Source organism: Zonotrichia leucophrys, chromosome Z (genome assembly GCF_028769735.1).
Source record: "Zonotrichia leucophrys gambelii isolate GWCS_2022_RI chromosome Z, RI_Zleu_2.0, whole genome shotgun sequence".
NCBI classification, from domain to species: Eukaryota; Metazoa; Chordata; class Aves; order Passeriformes; family Passerellidae; genus Zonotrichia; species Zonotrichia leucophrys.
Genome location: NC_088200.1, coordinates 12,345,162 through 12,358,174, shown reverse-complemented (window position 1 = coordinate 12,358,174; position 13,013 = coordinate 12,345,162). Strand labels below are relative to the sequence as shown.

The 13,013-nt window shown below is 43.2% G+C and overlaps 1 protein-coding gene across 3 annotated transcripts in view; it reads right to left on the bottom strand.

Moving 5' to 3' along the window:
* Window positions 1–12,018, bottom strand: part of EGFLAM (EGF like, fibronectin type III and laminin G domains) — a 76,553-nt gene extending 64,535 nt beyond the window's left edge. For 2 of the 3 annotated variants that reach the window (XM_064736456.1, XM_064736455.1), the window contains exon 1: window positions 11,752–12,018. In XM_064736456.1, coding sequence (XP_064592526.1) covers window positions 11,752–11,860 — 109 coding nt within the window. In that variant the 5' untranslated portion in view covers window positions 11,861–12,018. The remainder of the gene's footprint in view (window positions 1–11,751) is intronic. The other variant, XM_064736454.1, reaches the window with a different exon arrangement.
* Window positions 12,019–13,013: the final 995 nt, after the last annotated feature.

The window sequence follows — 13,013 nt, the reverse complement described above, 5'->3', positions numbered from 1 at the left end:
GTGAGAAAAAACTTCAGCTTCAAGCCAAATACATTTCTAATGCTCATAAGCTTCACATTTGAAGCACTTTGGATGAACTGGATAAAGCTTATCTCTACTAGTATATACTACTAGTAGTACTATTTTAGAGCAAATTTCAAAACTGATTCAAATTTAAAATTGGATTAAAATACTAGTCATTGATAACAGTTTTAATCTTAAATACTGATGAATGGAATATCTGAAAGGATTTGTATTAGAAATCTTTCTTTTAGAATTTTAATCATATTTTGAATTTAATCTTTTCTTTTTAGATGCTGCTGTATCAAGGCATGCAGGTAGTCACAGTTACATGCAACATGCAAATTCACTAATACAATCCACATGCAATAATACAGGAACACATTCAAGGGAAAACAGATGGTTAATTTCATCTTTATGAGTTTGTAGTTTGGAAAATTAAACTATATATACTACATTTTCAGTAATACTCTTAACGAGAGAGCACAAGCCAATGAAAGGAAATAAGCATTTCACTATTTTACTCCTAAATTTCTATGGGTAACAGCCTAGGAGGTACTGACTGAAGGGCTGCTTATTTTCCAGGTTGATGGGTCTCCCATTTCATGAAACAAGGGAAACTTGTTGATGAAATGCCAGCTGTCACTACTAAAATGTCACAATATAAGAAAAGAGGAGTAAAAAAAGCTCAAGAAAAACAATTCAAATTAATTATAAACTGAAGTTTTCTGAAAAAAACACACTTTCCAGAAATTCCTCTGAATTTCTTCTGTTTGAAACATTATTTGTGTTCACCAATTCACAAGAAAAACTCCCTATGAATTTTATTAAAATAGCATTTTATCATTGTAATAGCTATTTTCAAAGGAAAAAAGCTTGTCCACTCCAAGAGGTGAAACAAAGTGTAGAACAGCCCATTCACTCTTTCACTGAAATATTGGTGAAATTCTTATTCATTAAACAATAAACAGTGATAAGGTCTTTTGCTTCCCTTATTTTACAGACTGAAAGTTATGCAAACACCACAGTGGAAGGAAGACAATGTGACAAACTGAAAAGGTCAGGAAATTCTAAATGAAAAAAATATGCCATTTTTAAATTTCTTTGAAGCCTTTTCCAGCTCCCACTGCCCAGCTGCAGTATGTAAGAGAGCAAGAATGTCGCAGCCATAACAACTACAAAGGACAAGGACTCAAAGCTGGAAAATCTCAGCCAGCCTGTCCTGGTTCTGCACCCGGAGCAGCAACATCCCCACACTGAAAATCTTGATAGTCATTTCTCTGAATCAATCACCTATCACTGCATCAGATCCTGCAGCAGAGATGGCAGGTAACATGGCCCTAGAGAGGTACCATGGTTTTGGAATCAAACCACAGGGCACAAATCTTTGGAGAGACTAACCTGACCTTCATTAATCCTTTAAAAATACTGCAAAAGAAACCACAATTTTAAAAAAAAACCTCTCAACATTTTAATAAATAACAGGCTTGGACTCTTGTGATGTTTTGCTGATGCTTATATAGCATCTGTTATCTGCCCCAGGGACAACTGAGGTGACAGTCACTGGGATTTTTATAGCCCAGCAAAGGGGAATGAAGGATACAAAGCTCAGAACTTAAGCTACAGTGCAACACCACGAATCCCATTAAGAGCAAACAGGCACAATGTCACTGGTGGCTTTGCCGTGGCTTTTCCTGCTGTACCTTGGCCCTGCAGATCACTGAACAGAAAGGCAGCGAGGGGAAGTTCTCTCCTGACACTCATTCCTGGAGCAAGGCTCTGCTCCCAGGAAGGCTCCAGCTGCAGCAAAGGGAAGGAGAGAGGAGGTGAGCTCTGCACAGTGCAACAGGGACTTCCACAACTGAAAAGGAAAACTAGCAACCATTTAAAAAAAAAACAAAACACTTTTGGAGAGCTATATATAAAAAATTCTGGCTATGGATGGTTATGCCCTGGACACGCTTTTGAAGAACTCCTGGTGCTGAAGGTTATAAAAAGCAGGGGACATCACATCTCTGAGCAAAGTTTGTAGCTGTCTTGCCCTAGTCAAAATGAGCACATCAGGCAGTCTCTAGGCAACTCTTACAAGCTTGTGTTTTTAATAATTACCGCTCAGAGGCCAGTTTGATTCACACAAGTGCATACATTCATACCTTGTACCTGCACCAGGATAACCTGCTGGAAGTTATGCTTTCCTAATGGGAGCATTTTCCACTTCCAGAAGAAATGGAGTATAGGTGCCTATAAAAATCCCTAGCAAGACACTCCACTTGCAAAATTTCCAGTGCATTTCTGGAAGTCTGAGTCAAATCTAGCAGTTACTCCTCTAAAACCAGGCTTGTGCTTTTCCCATTGAAGCCCCAGTGCTGGAGCATGGCTGTCCCAGCTCCTGATATCTCTGCAGCACCTTGGCCTGGCAGAGGAAATTGTTAACCAGTTTCCTGTTCTTGGAGAAGGGATGGGATGGCACTGAGGCTCACCTCTCCCTTCTCCAGCCCACAAGCTGCTCCAGTGCAAAGCTCAACACTTTTCCTGGCCTGGGATATCCTGTCTGGGCTCTAACCTGCCTGGTCCCTGTGGATGTGTCCAGTGACTGGCAGGCTGCAGCCAGCCCTGCCAGCTGCCAGCACACTGCCTGCCCTGCCACTGCCTGCCTTCCCATCAGCTGCTTCAGCAGTTCTCAAAGCAACAGTACATCACCCTGTCTGTGTGACAGATTTTGTAATAGATTTTGTAAGCAGTGGGGTGGGCTGCTTAGGAACCAGCATGCCAGTAGCATATCCTGGCATCTCCTCCCACCTCTTTTGTCTCATGGGTTATGCCTCCGAGGTGCTAGGAAGCACTGTGGAGGAGCTTCACAAACCACAGCAGTTCAAAAAGTAAAAAGGCCAGTGAAATTTTAAAAATGCCAAATAACTTGAAAATTTATTATCCCATTAACATCACTTATTTTTCAGGTGTTTGCTGTCCAAATCTTATTAACTCAATGGAACACATGGCAAAATTGTTCATGAGAGTTGAAAAGTGTTCTCCTTGATGCACCTTAATTGTTCACTTTATCTACTACACATTTCTTTCTTACTGAAATCCAGAACAAAACAGTTCTTGAAGAAACATCTTACTTCATACAAGAAAATAAATAAAGGGGAGCTTCCTGAATAGTGGTCAGATAGAAAAAAATTACAATCAGACAATTACACATGCATTACATACACACATGCAGAAAGATTAAAGTGTAAAGAGGACAAAGCTGACCATGTGACAGGCCACAAATGTGCAGGGGGAGGATGCGACACATGCAGCATTTGGGTTCCCACAATCCTTCCAAGTCCTGAGTGACTGTTTTGAAGCTCATTATCCATGGACACAAATGATCTGGTCCTGCCCCAGAAAGTATCACAAAAATCAGTGTGTGGGTTTATTATCCCTGAGAATCTGGCACAGGCCTCATAGAGGTACACAACACAAAGTGCAGTAACCTCCCACCAAACACTTTATACTGATCACAATGCCAGAAAATCCTAATTTCTCTGCCGAAAGCAGAGTAGTTGGCCCAGTTGGTGTTTTCAGTCCATGACTGGGTGCAGGAGAGCTCAGAGGAAGCTAAACCTGCAAGGTGAAACAGACATTTTCAGGAGATCCTCATGACACTCTGCAAAATCACAGAGGGACCGAGGCTGGAAGGCACATTTGGAGATCACCCAGTCCAAACCCCTGCTCAGAGCAGGCTCAGCTGCACCAGGCTGCCCAAGACTTTGCAAAGAGAGGTTTGAATATCCCCAAGGACAGAGACTCCATGGCCTCTGGAGGCTAAATTCTCAGTCACCCTCACAGTAAAAAAAGTATTTGCTCATGTTAAAGGGAATTTCCTGCTTTCCCTTTGTGTCCACTGCCTTCAGCCCTGCCACAGGGCACCACTGAGAAAAGCCTAGTTCCATCTTCATTACTTCCTCATCATGTACATACACTTGTATGATTCCCACAAGTATTTTACTACGGAAGAAAAACTGGCATCTTCTCAAGGAGCAGGAAATTCTTCCCCAGCTCAGTTCCTCCATAAGAAATGGGATCATTTCAATACCTTCTGCAGTCAGCAAGTCTCTCCATTCACTAACACTATCAGTAAAAACCAGAGGAAATTCTTTGTCAGTACTAAGTGACTGAAATAACTGTGGTTTTTAAACCTGAATCCCTGCACTGATTTAGCGTGGGACACGGCCTGTGCTTTCAAAGAACCAGTAACAAGCAGCAGGATGTGAGAGCTGAGAGACCGACAGGGAAGGACAAAACCCTCTTTGGTTCAAGAGACAATGAGACATGGAAATATATCCCAGCATAAAGAACAAATATATAGGGCAGAAAATAGCACATGACCCAGGCACAGCTAGGATGTCCACACAGTATCTAATGCTCCCTAATCCTCTCAAAGCATTCCTTGCTCACTGTCTCCTGCAGACTGTAGAGTCCAACCCTTTGTCCCAAACCTCTACCAGGGCTACCTCATGCAAACCATGCCCTTTACTTGCCATCAGCTGGTCCAAACAGCTCACCTTTTTCCCCCTTTAAAGCCCTTTTAGGTGCTGTCTTGTTCTTTGTCCAGAAGTCCCTGAAAGAACTGATTATATTCTGCAGGTTTCTTCTTCCATCCTGTGCCCCTATGGCTTTGCAGGGGTAAATGGCCTCACCTCACTCTCCTGAGGGAGTCTTTTGGCACACACATGGACAGAGAAACAGTTCTTCACTGCCAAGTTCAACTCTGCCATTGTGACTGATCAGTTAAGATGGGAACATTAGCAACCTGCACACCACAGGTTCACATGGGAACAAGAACACCATGAAATGTGAATGGGAACTAAAAATGCCAGCAGGACACCAATCTCCATGCATGGCTGGAGTATCAGCTGCAATGCCAACATCTCCATAAACAATCATCTCCATAAAATGCCTTCTTATTTTTGGAAACATGTTACCTTCTCCTGAAATTGTCTAGAAAGCAGAATATGAAAGAGACCTCACATTTCAGTTCCAAGGAACAGATTTTGGCTTCTGCAATCTCTAATTAAACCACAAAAATTTTGGTCCTAGACACATACTTTCCATCATGTACAGTTTGACGGGTTTTGTTCACAGCTTGGCTTCTTTTTTCCTAAAATGATACTCTAGCTGAAATTTTTAGCGCATAAAAGCAATTAAACTTGAGTGAAATACTGTATAATTTTTGCCCTTAGGATTTTTTATCAAAAGATTTTTTGAGTGTAAAAACACAAAGCCAGTCTTGATTTAAAACTTTGTATGTGCAGCAATACCTCTGGCACAGCAGAAAGATCAGAATGATTTCTGTAGTATGATCAACATTCACAGGATGTTCATTTCCCATCATTTTAGAAAGACAATTTTGCAAGTTCCAAATGTACATAGATATTGATATATACCATCGTTTTCATAGATGCCAGCAATTTTAACCTACTTTAAAATTGAGAGAGGTTTGAAGAGTAATCTGTTTTGGGATTCTTCCAGCTTCAGAGATCCTTCTGTGCAAATAACACTGGATTGTCTATCCTTTGAGGATGTGGGGAAACTCAGACCCACTCAGTGTCCACATCTCAGAAGAACTGCTCTTGACACGACTGCTATCTGCACTGCTGTATAAAATGTGTCTATTAGCTGTAAGGTTAACATATAAAAGGGGGAAGACACCCTATCACTACTTGGGGATACACTCAGAAAGCCATGTTCAGCTCTTGGCACCTGCATATAGTTTCTATTTCCTTACTTTAAAAACTATCCAGGATAACTTTGGCAATGCTTGAGTGAGACACCTTTTTAAGAAAAGAAAGCCAATGTACTTTGGCTATCCACCTACAGTGATCCAGCCCAAGAGAAGAAAGGGTTTCTCCCACGACCACATTGCTGTCCTATCCCTTATGAACAAATGGCTCCCTTTATTAATATTGTGTGGATTCCTTTTTCATTAGAGACCAATATCCTGAGGGACTTTCCTCAACAGTAATCTTTACTCCCGACTGTAGCTACCCTGTGTTCAGTGGAGGAACTGGCATGAACTTGGTGTATTTCACACTATACACCTCTCACCTGCAGAGTTTTATGGATCATCACACAGCGTATCATTATCTAGGTTTGAGTTAGGCACCTGGTTGTGCGAAAGCTCTCCTCCTAAGCCTTCAATTTTCAGTGGCTTATGCCCTCCTGAAGCAGTTACTTTCAAAGATGAATTCTGGTGTGCTTGTTCTCAGCTCAGTGGCTCTGAGAAGTCTGAAAAAGTAATGTTGGTATTTTGCTGTGGTTTGGATGGTCACATTATCTGAAACAACTAATCTGGTTGTCGTGTGAAAGCATGTTCACTAAAAGTAAAAAATAAAAGAGAAAATCTTGCCTAGCCTTACCCAAAAGTATTTCCTTTCAGCTAGAATTAGTCATGAAGAACAAAGAATTTGTTTGATTTGTGGATTTTTTTTTTAAGATAGATCATTTGTTTGCACAGAAAACAATTAAGAAATTTTATTCAAGATCATACATCTAACATAATCTCCTGTGTCCCTGTGATTTAGGAAGTCTTTTGTTATGCAATCATAGGACACCATCACACATTCACTGATAAATATGGCACCAAACTGTACAGTAAACAATGAAATAATAAATTCTGCAAAGACCTATTCATGACTGTTTGCTTAGATTACAGGTATCTTTAATATCCTTTAATGGCTTTTCAATATGAAAAACTTTCTACAAGCATTTGAGAGTTTCATTTCCTTGTGATGGAAAAGTTGTGAAAGGGTCCTATCAGTCCTGTTTTGAGGACATGAAGCAATAATAGTCGCCTTTTTTGAATTAATTTTATTTCCAATTTTAAAAAGAGCTCAAACACATATTAAAAGAGAACAGAAACATGCAAAAATTTGAGTGCAAATTTAAGCATGAAGTTACAAACTTCCAAGTATTCTCTCAGCTAATCAATGAGCTTTAAGGGGCACTGAATAGAACTCAAATACTGAAATTTTCCATTTTAAGAAAACAAGGTACTATTCTGTTCCTCAGGATGTCTTTTGGGTGACTGACACTCAGAATCCCTGCCATTAAGTTCACTTAATGTTGGATGTGTTCACTTCTAATGAGCTGCAAACAGTACACAGTGCTGTGTCCTGTCTAGTCCAGTGTCACTGAGAGAAAAAAAGGGTTTTTTTTCTGCAAGGCGCACCAGAAGACACCGTGAAAATCACCCACATATTATCACTCAGTTAAACTGTGGAAGCATTGACAAAAAATTGGTGTACAGATGTGATGAGCACCCTATAGGAGTATTTTCACTGTCTAAAGTGGCATGGTTGGAAAAGGATAAAAACACTCCAATCCCATTTTTAAAAATAAAAATCTGGCCTGTGAAGGACTGGCAAGCCATCAAAGACAGGCTGTGACAGCCTCAAGGCAGAAATTCACTGTAGTGCCCTAACTCCAAAACAACCCCTCCTCTCCAAAGCATCACTGTGAATCCCAGCATCAGGTGCAGAATGCCTTGGTTTATTTTACCCTTTTGAACACTGGTGGAAGTCTGAATAGTCATTTCAGACATTGACACTGGCAAAATGGTGTCAATGAAAAACATTTACTGAAAGTTTCCTTGTACAGAGGAACATTGCAATTACATGATGGAAAGGGCACAAGACATTTTGCTGCAAGTGAGACTAACTAAAGTCAGAAAACATACTCCAAAATGAGTAACAGTGACACACAGAGTAACATGCTCAAGTGGACTAATTCACCATATTCATATTGCTGCCCTGGGAAGTATTCTCAGAATGCTCCCATCTGCATGAGGTGGTGATGTGATTGATCAGTTTTCAGAATTTACCAGCCCATGGACCCCAGAGGCACAAAAAGAACTCCAATCAAAATCAAAATGTCATATAATGTTGTGATGCAACTTACACCTGAAGGTGACAAACAACAAATACATACATAATAAGTGCTTGATTTTATTGGTGTTGAATAAATCAGGCATTTTTGAAACTGTAAGAGGATGATACTAATCTTCCCTCAAATAAATTATTCACATCTTGTTTATTAGTTCTAGCTCACAGGTATGCATAGTCTCTGACAGCTCTACATCCCTCACATTAGGAATCACTCAGCTTCCAAGTCATTCCTCTTCTCAGACACTTCACATCCAGCAGCAATTCAACCTTACCCTTGCATGCGTTACATGTGGGATTAATAATGACAGTGAATAAGAATTTATCCTATTGTTGTTCCAAAAAACTGTAATATTTAAAAACTCAAATAAGCACCTTCTTTCCCATAGCCTATTGCATTTTTCATATCTGTAGACCTGATTTCAAGGCAGTTTGACCTATTTTGATACATAAATACAGCTAGAATTTCAGAAGTGTTATTTATGTAGCAGGTCTTATTATACTCAGATTTTCTAAAGAATTCAAGTATCCCAGTGCCAAATCCATTGGAAAAAAAAGGCATTTACTGTAGTCCTGACCAAGGATCTGTACTCTTTTGAAACTCTGGCCCTGGTATTGAGTGCTGCTCTCTTGTAAAGTCTTCAGGCTTTAACTGGTCTGATTCCTCCAGCACTTACACAGAAAGCTGGTGATATCTACTGCTGTGGACATCTGGGAAAGAGATACAAGCCAAATTCTTTATTTATATTAGCTGGCAAGCATAATATATTTATAAAAGGAGAAGCATTCCTAAGCATCAGATATGATTATTTTTGCTCTCCATGCAGACCGTCTTACCCGTTTTATTATTCTACAGGGCGTTGGAATTTGACACTCTGTTACTAAAGAAGCATCAATGCAATACAGTGCAACAACTTTATGGCATGAACATCCACAGGACTGGTCAGCTCTTTCCCCTAAATTTCTCTAAAATCACACAATCATTAAAATTAAATACTGTGTTTATATTAGTAGCAAAGGAACACATTGGGAGCTAGCTTCAGACTCTCTATTCTTCAACCAGTTGAAACTTGAAACAGAGATGGCAAAAACCTGTGCCTTTCCATAAGGCAAAAGCAAGACAACAATGTGAAAGCAGCAGTATGAGTGCCAGCTTCTGGGAGTACAAGATATAGAGAATCCCAGGCTAATCTGTTCCCAGCTATACTATTCACCACACGGTGTCTAAGGATTTGTTTTAAGCCCTTCCCAAAGAGTCTATCATCCCGTTTTCTTGTCTCCAGAAAATGTATTATGTAACTGTAAATAAATGTTCAAATGATTTTAGCAGTCATCAGAATCTCTTGTATTTGAGTAGGACAGCCCTTTTCCCTGAAGATTAATTTAAGAAGGTGCATTTGTGGCCATTTTACTATATATTTTTAACTTCACAAACAGATTTCTCACTTTGCTGCTTTCCTGGGATTACAGAACTGGTCTTTGTAAACTAAACCCTGAACTGAAACCTGAGAAAAAATGGAGATCCATTTTACTATCTTTTCTCTTTTGATCCACAGGACCTCAAATTCAGCTTCTGTTATTGAAGATCAATTGGTTTTATGACTTCTCTCTTGATATAACCTCTTCCTGTCACCTCAGTTAAAATTCCTGCACAAGTCTCACTTCTATCCATATTAAAAGGGCAAAATTAAAAAAAAACAAATCCTAAAGAACTTTTTACTATCTTATCTCTTCTTTACTCACTGAATGTGTAATTTTGTATGTGTGAGTAAATTATCCACTCAGTTCTTTTCCACTCTTAACCACCCAGCATATGATATGCTGCAAAACAAGGCAGAGGTGTTCCAGCTGCTTGAAACTACACCTGTTCTGAGTGTTTTGAGGACAATATTTCATAGTAAGGACCCGGTCACGGCATGCTTGGGAGCCCTCAATTCCAACAGTCCTCACAAAATATAGATGGGATTTAAATCATATATATTATATATACACTGCACACAATCTCTGTGGGGGCTCTCCCTCAGCAAGTCTTGTTACAAGTGGATTTTCAAATGTTTGCACAGATTTTGAAAAAATTTTGCCCAATAAAACTCATCACTTCTTATACAGCAAAAGAAGAAAGAAAGGAATGATTGAATCAGTAGGTGAATCTGAAGCGTGTTATAAAAAATTAACATAAAAATGTGTGCTAACAAAAGTAAGGTAAACAGAATACAAACATACTAATTTCCTTCACAACACTACAGTTAAATTTCCAAGCTTTAAGCCATTTTAATTTAATGCATAGAAATACATTTTCCCCAGGTCTGCCATTCTCCTGTGACTAGCGGGAAACACATGTAATAATATGTTACAGTGAAAGAATATCTTAACATATTCACATATTTGACTCCCCAGCTCCACAGATCCAGTATTTTTAATGCAAACTACTAATCATTTCATTCACAACGTCTGTCTGCCTAATTTCCTCAAGTACTTAATGGTGGCTATTATGACAACCAAGGATCATGGGACTAGATCCCTAAGAGACAAGGTCAGACCAGTAAAATTAGCCATCTGTCCAGTAAGGGTTTTAAGCTCAGGCTGTATTTAAGTATTAAGTTTCCAACTGTACAGGCACTTGTTTTCTTCTCATATGTGAGCAAGAAAAGGCACAATTGTGATTCTAAAAACCAGCAATAAAAATCTTTCAATACTGTGGGATAGATACAGAAAAGATCTAAAGCTACAAACATTTTGTGAGATGAGGCAGAACTTACTAAACTTTTTGTATTTTCAGCTGAACTGATGTCAGTGAACTTAGTGATAAGAGCCAGTGTTGGTCAGAGACTCCAGGACAATCACAGTGCTTGAGACAATCCCAGGCATTGTAATCTTCTCTTAGCACCGCAATTCGTAAAGTATACAGAATGTCAAACTTCACCATGCACTGTCTCATCTTATTGTTTACATTTTACCTTACTGTTTCATACGCTACAGACTGTAAAAGGGTTTTAGCAGACTCGGGGTTTTAACTTTCAACCTCTAAGGACTGTGCAGGACGCCTTGATCAGCGCACAAACCTCCCCTCGACAGCCGCGGGAACTCCCGCAGGACACGGGCAGCGCTCAGCCAGGAGCAGGACCCGGAGGCACACAACCACATCATGCTTGGTACACGACAGCTGCATTTCTGGGACAAAATCAATGCTTCTCTGGTCATTTTTCTTTCACATGTACTACTCCGTGTCTTAGGGCATTCGCTGACACACATACCAATGTCACAGCCACGGAACAGCCTCCCCGACAGGTCACCCCTGACTGCTTAGGGGTTCACCTGGCTTCTAACTCTGCCCACGCCGCACCGCAGGTAACGGCATCCAGCGAAAACCGAATAAAATTTCCGCCAATTTTCTGCAGTAGCTGCAGCCTGGTCCTGGTTTGTAAATCGAGCGCACCCACCGGCACTGGGCGCCAAGATTTCGGAGGAAACGGGTCCCACACCGACCCGGCGGGTTACACACCGACCCGACGGGTTATACACCGATCCGACGGGTCACACACAGACCCGGCAACTTGGCGCGTCCCTGCCATTGCCTGGGCATCCTCTGGTCCCCCTGCGAGGGCGGCAGGGGCTCGCAGCGAAGGGCGAGGAGCGGCGGACGCCCCGCCGGGCTCCCGGACGAGCTCCCTGACCGGCCCGACCTGCGGCGCTGGCCGCTGCCCACCCGGGCCCCGGGGCCGCCTGTGCCGAGCCGGCGCAGCGCCAGTGCCCAAGGGAACTCCGCCGGTGCGAGCGGGTCGCGGGGCGGGCACCGCTTGTCTGCCGCCGCCGCCCGTCCTACCTTGCCGGCGGGGGATGTTCCTGCGCGGCGTGGCCGCACAGCCGATGCACGAAGCCAGGAGCAGCAGCACGGCGAGGCAGCGGCCGTGACAGCCGCCCGGCACCTCCATGTGCGCCGAGTCCCCCCGCCCGAGCGAGCGCGGAGCTTGGGCCGCTGGCCGCGGGCGAGGGGCGCCGGCGCCCTGCCGGGAGCGGAGCGGAGCCGGGGCGGCGAGCAGCGGACAGCGGGGCTGGGACGAACGCCGGGCAAGGCGGGGAGGGACGGAGGGAAGGGGGGAGGAGGCTGGCTCCGGCCCTTTGATGGGATTACGGCCGCTCGGAGCGGGGCACGGCTCGGCGCCTCCCCCCGGGGCGCCGCCCGCCCCAGCCCCGCCGGAGGGGTCGCGGCGTCCCCTGCCGGGAGACCCCGTGCCGGCGGGGCCGCTCGGCGGCAAGGCCCTGCCCTCAGGAGCCACCCCTGGGCGCAGCGGGGCCCTGTGTCACCCCTGGGTATACAGCGTGTCACCCCTGGGCACAGCGGGGCCCTGTATCACCCCTGGGTACCTCGAGCCCTGTGTCACCCCTGGGTACCTGGGGCCCTGTGTCACCCCTGGGTACAGCGTGTCACCCCTGCCTCAGCGGGGACTTCTGCTCGTTCCTGCCCCCCGGCCCGTTCTGCCCAACGGGACCCCAGCCCCGGGGCTGCTCGCCCCAGTGAGCATCGGCATTTGACGCGGGTTTCTTCGTCTTTCTTTCCCCCAAAGGTACGGCGCTGAAATGCTAGCCAGCTGCTGGGGCGAAGGCGAAGCTAGGAAGAGGCTTTGGTGAGGAAATTGTTGCTGAATTAAGAGGATAAATTAAGTTTAATCCTCCCCCCCCAGATGGAGGCTGAGACCTATCCAGCCACTCAGTCTAATATAGAAACCCCCGTGGAGATTAGAGGAGATGGGGAGGGCAGGGGGAAGTGCCGGAGTTTGACCATACGAGAAAAAAAAGTGAGATAAACAAGAAATCCGAGTCATCTCTTCAGATCAATGAAACATTGGTGGGATGAAGGACTAAGTCCATTTGGTTGAGTATCCCGTCTTTGAAATTTAAAAGAGAGAAGGAAGGCAGAAACTTTGTATTAGCAGACATGAGATTATCTGTCCTCTGCTCCAGGTCTCATGCTAAGCTTGGTTAGTTAGAGATCAGTATAAACCCTGAAACACCAGAGTTGTTAGGTCTTGAGGGTTTGTGTGGGCTTTGGTTTGGAAATTTGCTTTATTTGTTTATTTTGCTGTT